Source organism: Bubalus bubalis, chromosome 22, assembly GCF_019923935.1.
Source record: "Bubalus bubalis isolate 160015118507 breed Murrah chromosome 22, NDDB_SH_1, whole genome shotgun sequence".
NCBI classification, from domain to species: domain Eukaryota; kingdom Metazoa; phylum Chordata; class Mammalia; order Artiodactyla; family Bovidae; genus Bubalus; species Bubalus bubalis.
In genome coordinates this window covers 61,403,730-61,426,190 of record NC_059178.1, presented here as the reverse complement: position 1 = coordinate 61,426,190, position 22,461 = coordinate 61,403,730, and the positions used below count along the sequence as shown (strand labels likewise).

Genomic DNA, 22,461 nt, shown 5'->3' with positions numbered 1-22,461 from the left:
TTGCTGATCATTACTCCACTGTTTTAGAAGTACTTCAAGGTTAACTTTTAGGACAACAAATAACTTGTGTTTCCCAAGTTCTTAGCTTTATTGGGTTTCTACCACTCTTTTTGCCTTTTTGCTTCTTGGCCAAGGAAAGGCTTCTCAGTGAAAAAGAACTTTATCGGAAACATAGTTTACTCAATAGCATATTATGTTTGTAGCAACTGAGTTCTAGGTATTATTCATTCAACAAGCACTTGTCAGAACTATCCCTTCTTCCTGAAGGAAAAGAGTGTCAAAATAGATAAGATAGATATAGATAGATAAATCTTTGTTTTGAAATTATAATGGTCATTTTATTACTTAATATTTTAAAGGAAATAAAAGTGAGTTTCATTTAAAGACTGATTCATTTTTGCTTACTGAGTTCCTTATTTCATTTGAGATAACTAAAAATTTTAAAGACGTTAACTCCACCCTCCCCTGCCATTTTTACTATTCTATTGTAGGAATACAGAGAAGGCAATGGCACCCCACTCCAGTACTCTTGCCTGGAAAATCCCATGGACAGAGGAGCCTGGTAGGCTGCAGTCCATGAGGTCGCTAAGAGTAGGACATGACTGAGCAACTTCACTTTCACTTTTCACTTTCATGCATTGGAGAAGGAAATGGCAACCCACTCCAGTGCTCTTGCCTGGAGAATCCCAGGGACAGAGGAGCCTGGTAGGAGGTCGTCTATGGGGTCGCACAGAGTCGGACATGACTGAAGCAATTTAGCAGCAGCAACAACAGCATTGTAGGAATAACAGGTATGGTCAGCTGTAAAATTCAGCAAATATTAATGCTTGATTCTTTCTTTTTATTTACTTATTTTCAAAATAGTAGGTTGGGACTTCCCTGGTGGTACAGTGGATAAGAATCCATCTGCCAGTGCAGGGCACATGGGTTTAATCCCTGGTCCAGGAAGACTCCACATGCCACAGAGCAGTTGAGCCTGTAGACCACGACTACTGAACACATACTCTCGACAAGAGAAGCCACTGCAGTGAGAAGCCCACACACCACAACACAGAGTAACCCCCCACTCACAGCAACTAGAGAAAGCCTGCACAGTAACGAAGACCCAGCACAGCCATAATTTAAAAAAAAAAGTAGATTGGTTCCTAGGAAACTTCCAGAAATTATCATCCTTATCAATGATAAACACACAAATGATCCACTGTTGGGAGATTATTCAAACTAGTTCCTGAGTCCTTTTGATATGACCCTAATAGTCTTTGATAATTCCTTGCCTCTTAGAAGGATGAGATTTTAGGCTCATACAAATTTCTTGACTCTTATCTAGAATTACCCCGTTTGATAAGGAACCCTAGGTCTTTTTGAAAAATTGTGTTAAATACACAGAACAAAATACACAAAGCTAGTGGAGGTGATGGAATTCCAGCTGAGCTATTTCAAATCCTAAAAGATGATGCTGTGAAAGTGCTGCACTCAATATGCCTGCAAATTTGGAAAACTCAGCAGTGGCCACAGCCCTGGGAAAGGTGTTTTGATTCCAGTCCCAAAGAAAGGCAATGCCAAAGAATGCTCAAACTACTGCACAATTGCACTCATCTCACACGCTAGTAAAGTAATGCTCAAAATTTTCCAAACCAGGCTTTCAACAGTATGTGAACTGTGAACTTCCAGGTGTTTAAACTGGTTTTAGAAAAGGCAGAGGAACCAGAGATCAAATTGCCAACATCCGTTGGATCATCAAAAAAGCAAGAGAGTTCCACAAAAACATCTATTTCTGCTTTATTGACTATGCCAAAGCCTTTGACTTGTGGATCACAACAAACTGTGGAAAATTCTGAAAGAGATGGGAATACCAGACCACCTAACCTGCCTCCTGAGAAATCTGTATGCAGGTCAGGTCAGTTCAGTTCAGTCGCTCAGTCGTGTCAGGAAGCAACAATTAGAACTGGACATGGAACAACAGACTGGTTCCAAATTGGGAAAGGAGTACATCAAGGCTGTATATTGTCACCCTGCTTATTTAACTTATAGGCAGGGTACATCATGAGAAACGCTGGGCTGGAGGAAACACAAGCTGGAATCAAGAATGCCCGGAGAAATATCAATAACCTCAGATATGCAGATGACACCACCCCTAAGCCATAAAGCAAAGAACTAAAGAGCCTCTTGATGAAAGTGAAAGAGGAGAGTGAAAAAGTTGGCCTAAAGCTCAACATTCAGAAAACAAAGATCATGGCATCTGGTCCCATCACTTCATGGGAAATAGATGGGGAAACGGTGGAAACAGTGACAGACTTTATTTTCTTGGGCTCCAAAATCACTGCAGATGGTGACTGCAGCCATGAAATTAAAAGACACTTACTCCTTGGAAGGAAAGTTATGATCAACCTAGACAGCATATTGAAAAGCAGAGACATTACTTTGCCAACAAAGGTCCATCTAGTCAAGGCTATGGTTTTTCCATTAGTCATGTATGGATGTGAGAGTTGGACTATAAAGAAAGCTGAGTGCCAAAGAATTGATGCTTTTGAACTGTGGTGTTGGAGAAGACTTTTGAGAGTCCCTTGGACTGCAAGGAGATCCAACCAGTCCATCCTAAAGGAAATCAGTCCTGAATATTCATTGGAAGGACTGATGTTAAAGCTGAAACTTCAAGACTTTAGCCACCTGATGTGAAGAGCTGACTCATTTGAAAAGACCCTGATGCTGGGAAAGATTGAAGGCAGGAGGAGAAGGGGACAACAGAGGATGACATGGTTGGATGGAATCACTGACTCAATGGACATGAGTTTGAGTAAACTCGGGAGTTGGTGATGGTCAGGGAGGCCGGGCGTGCTGCAGTCCATGGGGTCGCAAAGAGTTGGACACAACTAAATGACTGAACTGAACTGACCCGGAGTTGATTTAAAGTATGGGCATGTGGAGTGTGTGTAGGTTACATTCAAATATTGCAGCATTTTATGTAAGGGACTTGACCTTCTTAGGATTCTGCTGAAATAAAGGTAGGACTGTGCTCACCCCTTTTCAAAGCCTTTTTACTCTGTGGATATTGTCCTCTGATGAATAAAATTAAGTTTTTAAGAATTCTAGTGTCTTTTTTTTATTTTGTTACCTGTGCATTTTGTGTCATATCAAGAAATCATCACCAAACCCGGTGTCCTGAAACTTTCACCCTATGTTTTTGCCCAAGAATTTTATAGTTGTATGTGTTATATTGAGACCATGGATCCATTTTGAGTTAATTTTTTATAATGGTGTTAGGGAAGGGTCCAGCTTCAATATGACAAAACCATTTTATTTTTTAATTTTCTATTTTTACTTTCACGTTAGATCAGATCAGACAGCTTTCCTCTAAATGAAGGAATTAACTGGCACAATTCATTGCCATATAATTCTTGGTATAATTACCAGAAATTGAAAAAGTGAATGGCTTTAATGACTGGACAATAAATCTTCCAAGTCACATATTTTCCAAATCTGTTTTCAGCAAACTTGAATGTGGTCCTAATTGAATTGTCGTCTAATGGACTGTTTGAAATAATTCTAGTCATAGGCTGCTCTGTGGATATTTCTGGCACAAGACTTGGTGAGACTCACAGGCTGAGCATCTTTATGCCTTCAGAGTTCTCACTGCTGTCTCCTCCTGTTACATGAAAGGTCTCTCAGTACCAACACCATGACAATGAGAAGCCCCAGAAGAATCAGTGCTACCCGTGCCACATTTAGCAATCAATACTTCTCATTAAACTAAAGATTTTTTAAATGTTTACTTTGGAAGGCTAATAATCATTTGGCAAATCTTATAACTATGTTCCAATTTGATTTAATAATTGCAAAGACTCAATCTAGAAACTTTTTTACTGTAAAAATCGATTTTTTTACATTACTTGATTTATAAATGTGATAAAATACACATGCATAAAATTTACTATCTCAGCCACTTTTTAGCATATAGTTTGAAGTGAAGTGAAGTGAAAGTCACTCAATCACGTCGACTCTCTGCAACCCCATGGACTGTAGTCGGCAAAGCCCCTCTGTCCATGGAATTCTCCAGGCAAGAATACTGGAGTGGGTAGCCTTTCCCTTCTCCAGGGTATCTTCCCCCCCCCAAGGATAGAACCCAGGTCTGCCGCACTGCAGGCGGATTCTTTACCAGCTGAGCCTCCAGGGAAGCCCAGTGTACAGTTTATAGTGTTAATTACATTCACATTGTTGTGCATCTACTCCAGAACACTTTCCATTTTTCAAAACTAAAACTCTATTCCCAATAGAAACAACTTTGAAATATTTTCACAAAGAGAGACTTACGGCCTCAAGGGTAATGTTTAACTTCAATTTATCTAATTTTGTTGTAGAGGAGAGTGATAGGGTAACCAAGCATAAATTATTAGGATAAAAGATCAGGATTAGCGCTTACAAATAAGGTCTATGGGAGTAGCATGGAAAACGTTTGCTGTTTTTCCCTTTTTTTTTTAATTGCTTTTGTTTAAAATTTGATCGCCTTAACTACTGTAAACATAGCCTATTTTTGTGCTTAAGATACTGAATGGAGAACTCCATTGTGTGTTGCTGGACTGTTTGGGACATATTTGGTCAAATGTGTGTTAATTTGGCTGTAATGGCATTTAAAGCAAACAAACAAACAAAACAAAACAAAAGCTGTGAAAATGGCCTTGGAGCATTATCTTTAGTTACTTGAAGAGTTTCTAGTTTTTTTTAAAGTACAGTTTATGTTAAGATAATTTTTATTAATTTAGAGAAAACAACCAATGTCTGTGAGAAAAGGGACTTTCTTTTGGATTTTCTTTTTGTGGTCATTGTAAGTGATTGCTTTTTCCTTTTATTAGTCTCACATTCTTCCTTTGTTCTAAAACTTAGACTGACATCTAGCTTTGACAATCATAGTATATTTTATTTTCCTGAGGGGGGAATAACTTATAATGCTGTTTAGTTTTGTACTATTGGTGTGTTGGTGAATTTTTAAACTGTGTGCTAACTGCAATGAATTATATGAACTGAGGAAAAAAAATATATATATATATCAGGATTAAATTCTTCTGGGGCAGTGCAATGGAAACCAGAGATCAAAGAGAAACAACCTTGTTGGATTTTTTGATTGTTATAAAAAAGCTCGTTCATTCTATTTTAAAATGCATGATGGTAGTAGCAAATGACTATGGCATTTAGATTTCATTGACTATATTTAAAAGATCATATGATAAAATATTTATTTTTAAATAAAATATTTACAGCTTGCTGGAAATTAGGGCTTCCCTGGTGGCTCAAACAGTAAAGAATCCGCCTGCAATGTGGGAGACCTGAGTTCTATCCCTGGGTTACGAAGGTCCCCTGGAGGAGGGCATGGCAACCCAGTCCAGTATTCTTGCCTGGAGAATCCCTTGGACAGAGAAGCATGGCGGGCTACAGTCCATGGGGTCACAACGAGTCAGACACGACTAAGGACTAAGCACAGCACAGCTGGAAATTATATCCTTTGCAACTATTTATTTTTATTATGAAAAATTTAGATGCCAACTTAAAGGTGTATTATCCCTTTTATACTAGTAGGTTTTTCCAAAATTCTTGACGGGATATGTCACATGTGAAGACCACAGCATTAGGGGAGAGGGATCCCTATGGAATACTGAACCAAAATTGAAATTCACTGGAGACTCACATCCTAACGTGTTCAGTATCTCACTGTGGACAGTGTCTCCACAGCAGGACTCATGAAAGGGTAGCCGCTGAGCTTCACCCCTTCGTCTGTTACATTATTCCATAATCAACCTGTAAAACAGCTACCAATTTCAAGGAAAGTTTTAAGAAAAACTTGCATTACTGTGCCTGGCCTAGGTTAGGAAGTAAGTTACAGAACTGTATCAAAAGTTTATCTTTCCCTCCCAGCACCACAGAGTAAAAGACAGAATGGGAGGAGAGGTTTACAAATCATGTATCTGATAATGAATTTTATGCATATACATATATATATAGAGAGAGAGAGAGAAATCTATACATATGTAGAGAGAGAGAAAAAGCAAAAGCACAGCAGTGGTTGCAGGGTCAGGGAGCTGAGAAATGGTAGTTACTGCTTGATGGGAGCAGAGTTTTAGTTTTACAAGATAAAGAGTGAAGGCAGATGATGGTGGCGTTGGTTGTACAGCAATGTGAATGTACTTAATGCCACCGAACTGTACACTTAAGAATGGTTAAGATGGTGAATTTTATGTGCATTTTGCCACAATAATAAAAGTTCAAAGAAATGCTTTTATCATCTCACATTTCACACTTCTTTTTGCCCAACTTTGGAACTCATTCAGCATATGCAGCATAGCCAACATACAGCTGGATTGACAAAGCCAGCCTCTTTATCAAACACGAACCAGACTTGGCTTTCTGTCAGGAAAAAGTCAGAATTCATCTGCATTTCAAATTAACGTGTATTTTGAGGAAAAGTACTAAAAGAACTACGAAACAAATTGAATTTCATCTGAGATTAATACCAAGTGCAGTCAGGACTATAACACTGCAGAACTAACCTATCTAATACACGCTGCTTCTCATTACTTAAATTATAAGATGTGGCCTAAGGCTAGTAGTGAGGCAGGGGGGACAAGGTGTCTGATGTCCCTTGGGGGGAAGTGAATGTGTTGTGTCCAGTTTGGGGGAATATTTGACTGAGAATTATAGGTAAAAGTCAAAAATATTCTTACTGGTTTCATTAGATATGATTAAACTCTTCTTGTGTATTTAGTGAAAATGAGGCAAGTGTTGATAAAAACTAATTGCTCTGGAAATTAGCATATGTGAGATATCAAACAGGAAAGATGATGGGCGACTGTTATTGAAATAAACATCATGATGTGACTGGATAACTGATTATGAAAGAAATCACATTAAACTTGTGTTGTCTGCTTGATCTCGTGTCTTGAAAAGTTTTGCCAGCCTAGGATGTCTCCCTGTGTGTAAGAGGGGGTGTGCCTTGCTCCCCGGCAGCCTGGCAGCCTGCTCATGTGAGCGTGCTTGGAGAAAATATTGAGAAGTAACGGGGAGAGGGCAAGGGGATGGAGGAGACCGCGCCCCTGGACCTCAGCGTGTGGAGCAGGCTTTACTTTAATTAGCCACTGAAGGTGGCTTTTCCCAAACTTGAAGTTTTTTATTCCAGGGGCAATGAAGAATAGTGTTTTCCTTTGCTTTTTAAAAGGGAAATGGGATCTGAGACTGTTTCTCAGAGATCTGTGTAAGTTGAGGTCTGGTGATATTCCCTTTAAGTCAGTGGTTTTATCTGCGTGATTCCCAGACCAGCAGCATCAGCTTCTCCTGGGAATTTGTGAAAAATGCACATTCTTGGGCTGCATTCCAAATTAGCCAGTTCCAGAACTCGGAGGTCCTCTATGACTGATGCCTCCCCACATTTTAGAGCCACTCACACCTGCATGGTTTGAGTTGCATTGCCCTTGTAGTTGACATGTCTAGGTGATGTAACTATTAGTTTTATGTAAACATTAGACATTTCATTTTTGTGTTTTTTGGAATCAATGTAATTAGTTTTCAGTTATATAGAAGAGCACAAAGTCTGTCCTGCCTGATGAATAAAGTTCCCTTTTGCCAAGTGAGGAACAACAGCGTGTCCTAAGCCAGCGGCCTCAGGCCAAACAAACAGGCTGTGTCCTTAGATCGCTGGACAGGTCAGCCTGCGGGAGGTGACCCAGGGTACGCCTAGCAGGTGGCCTGGAGGTCTGCAGGCAACGCTGTGGGCATTTGAGTCAGAGCCAGGGGCTGACAGGAAAGAGGTGGGCCCGGCTGTTTCCCAGAGCGGGGCCAAGCTGCATCTTTTTTAAAGGGACCTGCTCTGTCTTTTTAGCCAGAACCCATGCTCCTGCCTCCCAGAGGTTTGTGAAGCATGGTTTTCACCAGGTTCTTTTCTTCTTTCAATTTTGCTGCCACTTGTGATCCTTTTGAAGTGCAGCCATTTGGTGTTTTTAAAATGCAAATCATATCCAGTCATTTCCTTCCTTAATATTAAAACTGCCCAGGACTTCCCATTCCCCTTAGGGGAGAGTTCAGAAGTTGCAGCTGGCCTTTGCTTCACTCACGCCTCTGAGTGTCTGATGGCTGTCCCGGGCTGTGCAGACAGTGTGGCCCAGCCTGGGGATGCTCCAGGGTCCCCAGTGAGGGAGGGGCCCCCACCCTACAGCCTGAGCTGCACACCTCTCCTGGGGTGCGCAGGACAGAGGTCCATGTGCATGAACTGTTCCCCCACACTGCCGTCTCCCTTCTCTCAAGGCTCCACGAGGACTGGGGTGCTGATGCAGCCATGTCCAGGCCTCCGGGAGGCCCGGTCATGACGCCTCATCTCCGATGCCCGTCCCTGCTGTTCACGCGCCCGCTATCTTTTTCCTCCTAGTTTGGAGCCGAGTTCCGAAGGTTCTCTCTGGACCGCCAGAAGCCTGGGAGGTTCGAAGACTTCTACAAGCTCGTCGTGCACACCCACCACATCGCCAACACCGAGGTGACCATTGGCTATGCAGACGTGCATGGCGACCTGCTGCCCATCAACAACGATGACAACTTCTGCAAGGCCGTCTCCAGCGCAAACCCCCTGCTCAGGGTTTTCATCCAGAAACGAGGTACTCAAGAGGCTGAGCCCATGCTCCTGCTTGGCGCTCATTTAAAAAATAAATACACTTTCCAGTTTCGTCTGTCATTTCAGAACCATGTTATTCTGATTTCTTTTTTTAATTTATTTTTTAATTGGAGGAAAATTGCTTTACAATGCTGTGTGGTTCCTGCCGTACAACAACACAAATTATATATATATCCCCTCCGCCCATCCCACTTACTCTGTTTTCTAGCCTTTGATGAGAGACTAAAGAAATTAAGATCTGTTTGGTCAACATTAATTTCTTAGAAAATATTCTTAACAATATTTAAACTGCATTTTCCACCTGAAATTGTGTTGACTCATGATTTTTAAATACTGAGGGAAAATGACATTGATATTTTCAGTATTTTAACCGGAGTCATTAGCCAGTAACCCAAGAATTAAAGTAAAGGTTGTTAGTATATGTTTTCCACTGTCTTTTTAGGGTTGGAAAAAAATGTAAACTTTAGATTATAACTTTGGTTGGTTTTTAGCTCTGAAGGCCTGTAACAGCAGTATAACTTTATGTGAAAATAAATCGCTAACACAGGTTAATGACTGAGGTGGGAGCACTCCGGTGGATTTACTCCTCAAAGCTGCACATTAGACTTGTTTTCTTGTCTCTAGACTTGGGAGAACCTTAACAATTCTAAATACCGTCCTGGAGAGAAGGACACGAGCAGGGGAGGCCTGGCGTGGGGAAAGGGCACTTTCCAATTCCCGTGGGGTGACTGTCCCTCCTTCCCTGAGGGGCCTCTGCGCCGCCCTGGGGGAGCAGTGTGGTGGGCGGGGGCACGTCTCACAGTGTTCTCTGCTGCGGACTCCGACGTCTGGGGAGGAGGGAGACTGGCCTTAGTCCCTGGGGCTGTGGGCTCTTCCCACCGGAAGCAGCAGCAGTGTGCGGGCGGAAGGCCCAGACGCGGAGCCCAGAGCTGCTGGCATGGGGCCCGGGGACCTGGTTCTCTCTCCTCCACTTGAGTCCCTGCTTGACTGTGTTCTTACATCGCTCGCCACCAGTTGTCCTGTGGCGAGGGGGCCACACATGCAGAGCGCGCTGAGCATCGGCCAGTGCCTCCTGTGTGCGGTGTTGGAGGGGACGTGGAGGAGGGCCCGCATGGGGGCCGCTGACCTCACCTCGATCTGGTTCTCTGGCACCAGATCAGAAGCGCTGCATCTGCGGCCCTGGCTGAGCCGGGGTGTCCTGCTGCTGGTCCCGAAAAGTCAACACAGCTGCCACTTCCTCACGGAGACTGGGGTGGGGCGGCGCGGGCACTCCGGTGCAGTCGCCGGGGCTTCGGGCCCTCCACGGCCCCTCCTGTGTGGCTATACCTGCACCCACTGCCCCTCACGTCTGGGTGCCTGTTCTCCTGTGACCCTCTCAGCCAGGACTGATCTCCATTAGCTTGCATCCCCGCCATCCTCTCGTCTCTTTATTCTGGCTTCTCCGTGTTGTATCGTCAGTTGCTCCCAGGGCTGGTGTGTTGTCCAGATCCCACGTCCACAGCTCTGCCGGCCATCCCAGGTTGTGGCGTCACCTCCCGAGGTGCAGAAAGTGAGGCGTGGGTGTGAAGCCGTGCGCGTGGGTAAGAAACGGGTCTCTGTGCCGCTGGCACGTGCAGTGGGGTGGAAGGCACCACAGGCGCCCTCGTGACACACCTGTGCCGTCGGCTGACCAGGGGAGGCAGGACGCTGCCCGTGGGGCCGCACACACGGCTCTGCTGCTCGGACGTGCGGCCTCAGGCCCCGAGTCCTGTCCTTTGTACTTTTGCTTTTTCCCTGGCCTCACTGAAGTGGCCCAAAGATTAACCAGCTGCCTCAGGGCTCTAACCTTCTTGTAAGCATTTCGAGCGCGGGGGGACTTCGCCTCCAGCAGCTGCCTTTCTGTTCCGTGACCGCAGGGGGCGCTCACCCCCGCCCCCCCCCCCCCCCCAGCACTTTCTCAGGGACCCTGACAGCAGGGGGCGCTCACCCCCGCCCCCCGAGCACTCTCTCAGAGACCCTGATATCAGGGGTGCTCACCCCCGCCCCCCAGCACTCTCTCAGAGACCCTGATATCAGGGGTGCTCACCCCCGCCCCCCAGCACTCTCTCAGGGACCCTGACTGCAGGGGGCGCTCACCCCTGTCCCCCAGCACTCTCTCAGGGACCCTGACTGCAAGGGGCGCTCATCCCCGCCCCCAGCACTCTCTCAGGGACCCTGACTGCAGGGGGCGCTCACCCCCTGCCCCCAGCACTCTCTCAGGGACCCTGACTGCAGGGGGCGCTCACCCCTGTCCCCCAGCACTCTCTCAGGGACCCTGACTGCAAGGGGCGCTCATCCCCGCCCCCAGCACTCTCTCAGGGACCCTGACTGCAGGGGGCGCTCACCCCCTGCCCCCAGCACTCTCTCAGGGACCCTGACTGCAGGGGGCGCTCACCCCTGTCCCCCAGCACTCTCTCAGGGACCCTGACTGCAAGGGGCGCTCATCCCCGCCCCCAGCACTCTCTCAGGGACCCTGACTGCAGGGGGCGCTCACCCCCTGCCCCCAGCACTCTCTCAGGGACCCTGACTGCAAGGGGCGCTCATCCCCGCCCCCAGCACTCTCTCAGGGACCCTGACTGCAGGGGGCGCTCACCCCCTGCCCCCAGCACTCTCTCAGGGACCCTGACTGCAGGGGGCGCTCATCCCCGCCCCCAGCACTCTCTCAGGGACCCTGACTGCAGGGGGTGCTCATCCCCGCCCCCAGCACTCTCTCAGGGACCCTGACTGCAGGGGGCGCTCACCCCCTGCCCCCAGCACTCTCTCAGGGACCCTGACTGCAGGGGGCGCTCATCCCCGCCCCCAGCACTCTCTCAGGGACCCTGACTGCAGGGGGCGCTCATCCCCGCCCCCAGCACTCTCTCAGGGACCCTGACTGCAGGGGGTGCTCATCCCCGCCCCCAGCACTCTCTCAGGGACCCTGACTGCAGGGGGCGCTTACCTCTGCCCCATCCCCCCCCCCCCACCTCCCCAGCACTCTATTACGGCCTGGTGGCCCCTGAGCCTACCGTTCTCACCGGTTCTATGGGGGAGCCCACCTCGGGTTGTTGTCAGGCTTCAAGAGGAGAATGTTCCTGCTGTGTAGGAAGCCTGGCCCCTCGATCCTATCGCTGTTGCCGGGAGAGGCAGGGGCAGCTGCGCTTCTCCGGACGGCAGGCGGGAAGCAGCACCACCCTGATGCCCGCCGTGCTCAGGAAAGGCCCACCAGCCCTGTGACGGGGCTGTCCTTCCTGGGGATGGACGGGCCTGAGAGTCCTGGAGGGAACTCTCCAACCCCACGTCCTTTCCCACAGCATGGGCTCTGAGCTTTGGGTCACAGAAATGCTATTTCTGTGATTTTACTGTAACCACACCCGCTCTGTCATCTACTTCATAAATTTCTGTACATTGATGGTGGATGAACAGATAAACAAAATGCGGTATATCGGCCCACCAAGGTTTTATTCAGCCATAAGAAGGAGTGAAGCGCTGGGGTCCAGCCTGCAGTACAGCTGGGAAGCAAGGCCTCGTGGACGAAACCGGCCTGTGTTGTACGGCTCCAGGCATGATCCACCGCGTCGTGTGCGGGTTCTGTTTGTGACCAGTTTATCTGTAGCAGCGCTTTCACGGCTGTCTGTGGACGCGCACAGGTTGCCAACGCACGTTCCCACCGAGGCAGAGTAGGCGCTGCTCTGCCTGCCTGTTTCAGCTCACACTGAGAAGTGTGTGCTTTTCACGGTCTATTTAGTGCCACATTTTCCACATTTTTCTTTTTTTTAATGTATTCAAATACATATAAAATTTAGCAGTGTAGGGGCTTCCCTATTGACTCAGTGGTAAAGAATCCACCTGCCAATGCAGGAGACACAGGTTGGATCCCGGATCCGGGAAGATCCCACATGCCGCAGAGTCCCCAAGTCCATGTGCCGTAACTACTGAGCCTGTGCCTAGAACCTGCGGGCCACAACCAGAGAAGCCAACACAATGCAAAGTCTGTGCACGATAACGAGAGAGTAGCCCCCCATCTCCACAACTAGAGAAAAGCCAGCACAGCCACAGAGACTCAGCAGAGCCAAATAAACAAATACAATTATAAAAAGAATAGTTTCGCGTTGGGACCATGTAAGTGTTCAGCTCACTGGCTAATTAAATATGCTCCTGCTGTTGGGCAGCACCCACCACCATCCGCCCCGGTAACTTCATCTCATAAAACTGAATCACTCTACCTGTTAAACACTGACTCCCCATCTCCCCTCCCTCAAACCTGGCAACCACCACTTTTTGCCTCTATGATATTGACAACTCTGAGTATCTCATAGAAGTGATGTTAGACAGTATGTGTCCTTGTGTACTGGCTTATTTCAGTGACTGAGCAAAATGTCCTCCAGACTTCATCCATGCTGTAACCTATGTCACAATTTACTGTTCCTTCAAGGCTGAATAATAGTACATTCTATGGCTACCACATTTTGCTTTTCCACTCATCCATTGACGAACACGTGGGTTTCTTCCACGTTAAGCTATTGTGAATAATGCTGCTGTGAACATGAGAGACAAAAAGCTCTTCAAGACCCTGCTTTCAATTCCCAAGTATGAACCTAGAAGTGGAATTGCTAGGTCACATGGTAACTGTATTTTTTATTTTTCTGAGGAAGCCCCATACTGTTTTCCACAGTGGCTGTTCTATTTTACATTCCCACCAACAGGGAGTAGGGGTTCCGGTCTCTCCACATGCACACCAACACCTGTTTCTGGTTTGGGGGTAATAGCCATCCTGATGCATATGAGCTGGCAGCTCACTGTAGTTTTGATTAGTGTTTCCCATTATTAGTGATGTTGACCATCTTTTCACTTGCTTAATCATCATTCATATGCCTTCTTTGGAGAGATATCTATTCAAGTCTTTTGCTCATTTTGCACTGGGTGGGTTGTTTCCGGTTGTGGAGTTTTGGTTCTCTATTTATCTGGATATTAATCCCTCATTCAGAGGGATTTCCTATTCTGAGGGTTGTCTTTTACTCAGTGGCATGTGTCTTTTCTAAGGTATAAATGCACCTTTATCTGTGCCGCATCTCAGTTGTGACATGCGGGACACTTAGTTGCAGCGCGTGAACGCTTATTTGTGGCCCCTGGGATCTAGCTCGCTGACCATAGATGAAACCCACGCCCATAGCCTTCACATCTGCAGGTTCCTTTCCTTCTGCATTTACTACACTATCCCTCCTCTGCCAGGGCTGTCTACTGTTACAAGCTGTGCAGGTTTTCCCCGTGGAAGGGTAAGAGATGTCACTGTAGCTTTCACTTTAATGCTTTGCCCACTTAAGAAGAACAGCAGTCCCCAGAATGAAGTACTCACAGTGGAGGAATCCAAATCTGGTCAAAATCTGCTCTCTCCCGGCACACTCCACCCCACCCTCGCCCCCCCCACACACACACTCCTGTCCTCCCCGGGCCTGTGAGAACAGCGGGAGACTGGCCCAAGGCGGAGGGAATGCAGGAGGAGACCAGCAAAGGCACTGGGAGTGTCTCTATTTTCAGCAGAATAAACAGGAAGTACAGACACTCACTTGTCACCACTTACCCACAAAATAAAACCTCCCAGTACTAGCGACCCCTGTGTTCTTATCATCTATGAGATGGGCCTGTACCCTTCAGGCCCCAGACCACGACCAGAGGAGGGGCCCTAATGGAATCTCAGTGGCTCTCTGCCCCTGGGATAAGGGGCCTCCCACAGTGCCAGGGGAGGCTTGATGACTTAAGTATACCAAAAGATTCCCAGCATAATTAGAGGACTCTCAGCAACTATTTACTTTTAAAATAAACATAAATATGGGTCATTTGCATGTGTCTGTTAACTGCTCTTGGCATTCTGGCATTCTTTTGGGTTCCTAGAATGAGGAAGATACATTTTAAAACTTTTTTGGTTATCAGAAACTGTATGATTGGGGGTAGAGTAGGAAGGTAAAGGTATTTGCTTGTGATGTCACTTAAGTGAGTTGCCAGAAAAAGTAATTAAGAGGTGTTCTTCAAAATAAGTTGGTTGCAAATTTGGTTACAGATACTGGCAGAATCTATAATTTCTGCTTTATAAATGCTTTTCTTGGATTCTGCATTAAGTAGCAGGAGGTGTGTTTGGTTTTGGAGTTAGGGGTTCACTGCTGAGCAGAAAGCATTCAGTGGGTGTAACCTTTTAAGTTGCCACAACTGAATTTCTGTATTTTTTTCCTCATTTTATTCTGTTTCCTAAGATACTGCCTAAGGTTTTGAGGCTGTGTGTTGAGGGTAGGGTAAAGATGTAATTTCACTGAATTCACTTCCTCTCTGTGGCCACACTTTTTGGAACAGGCGTAGAACCTGCAGGTAAACACCCTCTGCTATGGGAGATGTTTCACAAGACACATTTACTTTTTTGTCACTGATTTCTGGACGTTTACGTGTTTGGAGAATTTCCTTTTATTTTCTAATTATAAAAAAGGACAAAAATTCTCCCACTGCTCTACCATGGGAACGTGCAGAAAACAAAACGCCTGAACCCCGTGTTCACCCTGGAGTGGGAGTGGATGTGGGAGAGAATGTGCTGACGCAGCTCATTAAAAAGCAAACAGAGCCCGAGCCACGCACTGTCCAGAAGAGTCCAGGGCTTGTCCTGGGGAGGCTGGCCACTCTGGAGGCGCCGTCAGACAGCCAGGGCCGCCCCATCTCCTGGACGCGCTGCCTCCATCCGTGTCACTGCAGCCTCTCCTCCAGTTGGGCCTTTGGGAGGGAGGGAGACACAGCTGGCTGAGCCTGTTCTCTGACCACCCCACAGACACCCTGTATAAACAGTGAGCGTTTACACAGATGGAATTGGAATCTGCTCCTTTCTTATTTACTTGCTAGTCATATATACTTTTCAATGCTTTCAAGCCCATAGTATATTAATAATTTGGATTCTTCTAAAAATATTTACACATCACAAACATATCCTAGGTCATTAAATCCTCTGTAAAACATTTGTTTTAAAAAATGTTTTGCTTTACTTTTTTTCTGGGATGTCCCTGGTGGTCCAGTATAAGAATCCACCTGCCAACGTAGGGGACACAGGTTCAATGCCTGGTTCAGGAAGATCCCAGATGCCACAGGCAACTAAAGCCCGTGTGACACAGCTTCTGAGCCTGTGCCTCGAGCCTGCGAGCCACAGCTTCTGAGCCCCTGGGCTGCAACTCCCGAAGTCCGAGCACCTCAAGCCTGTGCTCCGCAAGAGACGCCACCATAATGAGAAGTCTGTGCAGCAGCGAAGAGTAGCCCCAGCTCGCCACAACTAGAGAAAGCCCTTGCACAGCAACAAAGGCCCAGGTCAACCAAAAATTAATTACTTTAAAAAGAAACGTTTAAAATTTTTTTACTATTTATAACATATTTGTAAAAGAAAATTCAAACAACATGGAAATAACTCCACCAGCCTGAGGCGACCACTGTCAGTAGTTTGGTGAGGCGCCTCCAGACCCCTTGGTGTAGATACAACTAGTCGGATACAGTTTTATATAAACAGGGTCATAATACACATACTACAGAGGTTATTTTAGTCTAGCATCACATTTTTGACTCCTTGTAGATTACATAGTATTTACCATCTTTTTAACAGACATAGCAATTGTATGAATGTAACAAACTGTGACTAATCCCATATTAATTTAAACTGTTCCAATTTTTCACTATAGTAAACTGTGTTGTACCTTTTATATACATGTCAGATTCAGGATTAATTGGTAGAAATGTTCTTGCTGGATTAAAAGGCATATTTTTAACTAAAGTGTATTTACACCAGTGGGCCTCTCTTTAGCAGGGCATTAAAATGACGTTTGAATTGGGTCTTTTAAAACACACCTTTGAAGACTGTTCTTATGTGGCATGAAAACTCGTGAGCTTTGAATTGACCCTCCTGAACGCTGCAGTGAGGCCAGCAAGGGTCTAGCAGCGCTGTGGGGTGAGGGGCTGCCCTTGGGTAAGACAGCACCACCTGGGGCCACGGGGGACTCCAGCCTGACCACACCCCCCAGTTCAGGGAGCCCCTCCCAGCCAGGTCTCCCGGGGGGACCTTCAGGACAGGGCTCCAGGGGAGAGGTCGTGCAGGGGGCCGGTACCTGCTGAAGCAGCGTGCTTCCACAGGGGCCGGAGGGTCATGGGGCTGAATGTGGTCACGGTGTTGTTTTCCTCTCTGGTCCGAGTGGGTCGTTTGCAACAATTAACACGTGTGTTTAAGCTGGTTCTTCAGTGAGCATGAGCTCAAGGATTTCCAGTCTGATGGGAAATAAGGCCCAAAAACAGAAGCACGGTTGGGGCTTTCTTTTCATGTTTGAGCTGATAATCCTGGTTGTCAAGTTGCCAGTGTGAGCAGGATTTCTGTTTGTAAAAAGCTGTCTAAACAGAAAGCAGCAGACTCCTCTGGTAACATAACAGGGCTGTGTTTCTGTTTCCAGAGTGGGTTAGGGTTATGTGCCATTGCCCATTTTTAGAAGGGAGAGATTCTTTGGCCTTCTGGAACAGCCCTGCCTATAGACTCTATGACTGCACCGCCAGCCTCCCCTGTATGCCTGGCGCTGGGGCACCTCCCACGGAGGCAGAGCCCCGGGGCCCACCTAGCATTCAGGCCGGCGAATATGGCCGTTCCTTTCTGGACTTGCTGAGTCTCTAGCGCTGTGGCAAGCAGGTTGGTCCTGTTTGTCCTTTGGGGGGCAGGTCGCGGGGCCACTGCAGCTCCAGAAAGTGGCCGGGTCCCGCAGACTGTGCAGGTTGTGCCAAGGCTGATGCAGAACCATGGGGAGGTTTAAGCAGATGCTCTGTGAACTGGTGGAGTGTCCTTGTTTATAAAGTGGCTGGTTAAAACAGGGATTTCCCTGGTAGTGCAGTGGATAAGAATCTGCCTGCCAACACATGAGACGTGGGCTTGATCCCTGGTCCAGGAAGATCCCACATGCCATGGAGCAGCTAAGCCCAAGAGCCACAACTACTGAAGCACTAGCTCCCTAGAACTCACATGCTGCAAGTACTGTGCCCACGCACCTAGAGCCTGTGCTCCACAACAAGAGAAGCCATCCCAGTGAGAAGTCCCTGCCCCGAAACGAAGCGTAGCCTCTGCTTGACACAACAAGAAAAAAGCCAAGCAAAACAGCGAAGACCCAGAGCAGGGAAAAAAAACAGTGGCTGGCTAAAACATCTTTTGTTTAGGTGAGAAATAGTTGATGAGTATTCATCTTAACTGTTTAAAGATCTTAAGCGTTTTCTATTTGATGCATTTTTGTTGGAAAAAAGCTCCAGGATACTGGAAACTTAAATCTTCTTTCTTACCCATCTAGTCTACACCTGCCTGTGTTCTCACGGTCAGTGAGCTGAGGAAGCTGTTTTCATTCCTGTTAGTAATCGCTTTGAATCCAATTAAATGCCACTGCATTTGGAGGGAAATCTTTCGGGACGAGAATGAAGACAGCTGGAGGAGAAGCTGCACTTGGTGGGGGCTCCATAGGCGCCCCCAGGGAGAAGGCTGTGCCCCAGAGCAGCTCCCATGAAACTGCCCCACACAGAGACACTAAGGGTGTTCTTGCGACAGGCCATTTCTGTTTAAATGGCTTCTCGTGGCAGAGGACAGCTGTGGAGACCGGAGGCAGGTGGAAATCCAGAGGGTGTGTCTTCAGCCCACCCATCCACAGTGATGCAGCCTCAGTGGGGCTCACCAGTGAGGAGGAGGGAACCGCTGTGAACAGGCAGCAGCCGAGGAAAGGAAGCCCTGCTTTCAAAGAGTGGCCCCAAGCCTGGGATGAAGCCTTCCTGTGCCGCCTTCCTCCAGGCCTGAGCTCTCAGCTCTGGAGATGCTTGCTTGCTCCTTTTTACCTTTTCCTTCTCCTTCCTTCCCAAACTCTGGCCTGGTTCCCCGCACTGCAGACTGTTTCTCAGCCTTCTGCCTGTCTTGCCCCCTCCTCTTTCTCTCTGGCTGCACTGGGCCAGGCTGGCTCCCTGCCCATCACTCCCTACTGGTTCCACAGCTTAGAGGCAGGACTGGCCCCTGACGCACCGCCCAGCCCCACAGCAACCTCAGGGATCCTCGTCACGTTTGTATTACGGTGCATCAAGGCGTGTCTCATGGGCATCTCACACTGTGCCTTCTGTATGTTTGTGTCATTGGCCGACTCCATCACAGCCTGCTTGTTTCCCTTTAATGTCCATTCCTGCCTAAGATCCTTGTCTGTTATCTGCCCGCTCAGGGAGCCCTTAGAAGTAGCTCCCATGTGGTCCGGAGACCACTGGCATCAGCGCCCCAGGGAGGGGAGGGGCTTGTGAGATGCTTGTCCCAGTTGCAGCCAGGACCCCCGGGTGAAGGTCAGAGCTGCTCCTCTAGCGCCTCGTGTTCATGGCCCCAGAATGCACCTATCCCTTCTACTCTCATAACAAATGCTCATTTAACAGTTTGCTGTTGACCAAGGACTTTCCAGCTATCATGTGACTCTCACAACAAACCAGGCTATATGATTGTTCTCATTCTGTGTATGATGAAACTGAAGCTTCAGAAAAGGTCAAAGCTTCCAAACATAATTGTCAACTGAAATTGTTTGGAATCTATTTATAATAGCCCCTGGTGAGGGCTTATCTGGCACCTTTCAACAAAGGATGTACAGGGGTGACATCCAGGCATTTCACTGTGATGGGTGTGACATGTGACTGTCGGCAGTCAGAGGAAGCCCCAGCCTTGGGAGCTGGAACAGAGGTGGGCCCCCACCTCACGACCATGTTGTCTTCCTGTCGCCAGGAGAGCCCTTATTTAGAATACAGTCAACTTCAGTGGGCGGAGAAGGTGATGGCACCCCACTCCAGTACTCTTGCCTGGAAAATCCCATGGACGGAGGAGCCTGGTAGGCTGCAGTCCATGGGGTCGCGAAGAGTCAGGCACGACTGAGCGACTTCACTTTCACTTTTCACTTTCATGCATTGGAGAAAGAAATGGCAACCCACTCCAGTGTTCTTGCCTGGAAAATCCCAGGGACAGGGGAGCCTGGTGGGCTGCCGTCTATGGGGTCACACAGAGTCGGACATGACTGAAGCGACTTAGCAGCAGCAGCAACTTCAGTGGGACCTCAGCGCAAGGTGCTTCTCATGGGAATGGTTTACCTGTGCTGGTTTGGAGTCCAGAGATTAACATTTCCATCGTGAACTTTTCTCTTTTCCAGAGACGTAAGCAAGATTTGGATTTCCTCTTGCATAGTGATCTGTCTTCCTGTTTTTGCCCTTTTCTCTATACTTTCCACCCTCTCCGGTGGAAAAGTGATTCAGCCCAGAGCCGCGTCTCCATTAGACTCCACCTGCACCCGGGGTCTCATAAACCCGAGCTATCTCGTAGCGTTTAACAGGTGCAGGCAGACATGAGGGCGATACTGACAGTTGGCACTGGAGCTGCTCACTCCTGCCTTGTCTTCTGTGGGGACACCAGGGCAGGCCATGCCCCCAGCCCGCCCGCCACACTCCCCATCCCTCGAGAACCACAGAGGGAGGGAGGTGCCCCGGAAAGCTGCGCCTTGTCAGCCTACAGAGGAGAGAGAGTCCTGACACTACCCACATCGAAGGCTGTTTCATTGTGAGGAAGCATAGGCAACACCACACTGACCATTTTACCCATTTTTGAGCATACGGGTCAGGAGCACTCAGCACATTCACACTGATGTGCAAACACCACCCACCTCCTAAACCTTTTCGTCTCCCAGCTGGAACTGCACCCATTAAAAATAGTGTGTTTTAGGGAGTTAAATCAAATGCCAAAAAGTACCTCTGTCCATATAAGTATAAATCCCTATAAAATGCCCATGGGGCACATTTATAGCTGATAAACATCTACAGTCCTGTTAGAATTTCTAATCCAAGGTGAGGGATTACACTTTTTCAAACAGTAAATCACTTAGGAAATAACCGTCACTTGCTAGTTGGAGTCGTCACGTCCCTGCAGAGATCCCACGCCTTCCTGGGGCCTGTGTCTGCAGCCGACCCTCCCCCTGGTTCCCCTGCACTGACTGTCCCGGCCTGGAGGCCGGCAGTGGGAGCTGTGCTTCTTTGACTTCAGCTGCATGTGGAGTCTCAGCAACTCTGGACATGTCAGGGCATCATCAGCAGTGACTCAGAGGGTCGAGTGCCCTAACTGGTCTTCCTCTTGCTGGGACCCCAGTGAGCTGGCAAGTGCAATCTGTGTCATGACATGTGTTTGCGTGTTGGGAGTAGAGTCCCCTGAGACACCGGGACCCCTCGGCCAACAGCTGTGCTGCCTGTCTGCCTCCCTGCAAACCTTCCTCCTTCCGCCTCCCAGACTCAGGAGAGGGGAGCCAGGTGACGGCCAAGCCCGCGTGGCTCCCACCTGCAGCTAGTAAGCCTTTGACCTTGGAGCCACCCCAGTCTCTTTAAGCATCTTTTAGTGAATGAAATTTCTTTGTGCAGTTGACACTGAAAACACCAGATGCATGTTTCTGATGCTCAGGACCATCAGAGGGCAGAATCTGAGACTGAAGTTTAGATTCAGGGTTTGTCAGCGTGAAGAAGAGAACCCCCAAACCATCTCTCCAGCAGCTTTCTGGCGGCCCTCATTGTTGAGGCACGTGGTCACACTTAGCACACACTGATGGATCTCCTGCGCGGGCAGAATCAGTGGAATTGCCGTAATTCAGAAGGTGAGGGGACCCTGCACTCGGTGCGGCAGCTCCCCGGGCTTTGCATGAGGAGGTTTCCAGATCCTGTGGCCCTGGGTACTCCTCAGGCCCCTTGGGAGATCCCTGCCGACCACGCTGTATCGTGAGGTGCTTCTGAAACTAAAATACGTCCTCCTCACCTTTGTTACTTTTTAATTCCTCATCCACTGGTGCCGCAGACCAGTTAACCTCGAGTGCTGTGAGCTGCTGGGGTCGCTCTGCAGACACTCTGCCAGGCCCCGTGGTAACTGACTGGCAGGGGTCCTGGCGTCCCGAGGACAGGGGTGAGGGAGCTGCAGAGACTGTGTGTGTCTCACCAGGAGTCAGGCGTCAGGTTCAGGGCTGTTGTCACAGCAGGAACTCAATGAGCCCTGTTTCCTGCAAAAGGAGCTGGTTTTTTCGTATGGGCTGCAGGGCCCGGGGAAGACTCCCGGGGCTGCGGAGCCTCACAGGCAAGCCTGGCGTCCTCGAGTCCGTGGTCTCTCTGAGGGGGGTGACCTGTCCCTCCTTTACAAAGGACAAACCTGAGTCCCAGAGAGGTCATGTGGCTTCTCAGAGGTTCAGGTGTCTCTGCGTCTCCTCCCACAGCTGGAGCTGCGAGTGAAGGAGGCTGTGGCTCTCTGGGGCGGTCAGCAGAGGAGCTGGGCACTTGCACAAGCCTGGCCCACAGGCTGCAGTTTCCATGGGCCTAAAGGCGGCATCAGAAAGTGTCCCTGGACAGACCACAAATTCCTCTGGAATGCAAAAAGGATGCACACTGTGGTTCCTGGCTGCCATGGTTTTTCCGTCTTGGATGCCCCTACTGTCCAGCCCCTCTGCTGACCTGGCTTGTTGCCGGGGTACCAGGCAGCTCTTCAGAAACAGCAGGAAGATGGCCTATTCAGCTCTTAAAATCTGGGTCCTCAAGATGTACTGAGGAGAAAACACAGGGTGCAGAATTGTATGCACACGATGTTACATTGAGCAGCGGGTAAGAGTCTGTGTTCATACCTGCTCATATTTGCACAGACAGACTCTGGGGTGATTGATAAATGAGCAAAGTCGCAGCCTCGGGTGGGGGTGGGGAGCAGCGAAGGCCTTGGGGCTTGCTTCTGGGGTGATGACAGTGCTCTGGAATTAGGCGGC

At 48.2% G+C, this 22,461-nt stretch overlaps 1 protein-coding gene across 1 annotated transcript in view; it reads left to right on the top strand.

The window, feature by feature from the left end:
- PARD6G (par-6 family cell polarity regulator gamma) overlaps positions 1 to 22,461 on the top strand; it is a 78,388-nt gene that overhangs the window by 33,054 nt on the left and 22,873 nt on the right. Inside the window, exon 2 of the mRNA XM_006079564.4 lies at positions 8,405 to 8,627. Coding sequence (XP_006079626.1) covers positions 8,405 to 8,627 — 223 coding nt within the window. The remainder of the gene's footprint in view (positions 1 to 8,404; positions 8,628 to 22,461) is intronic.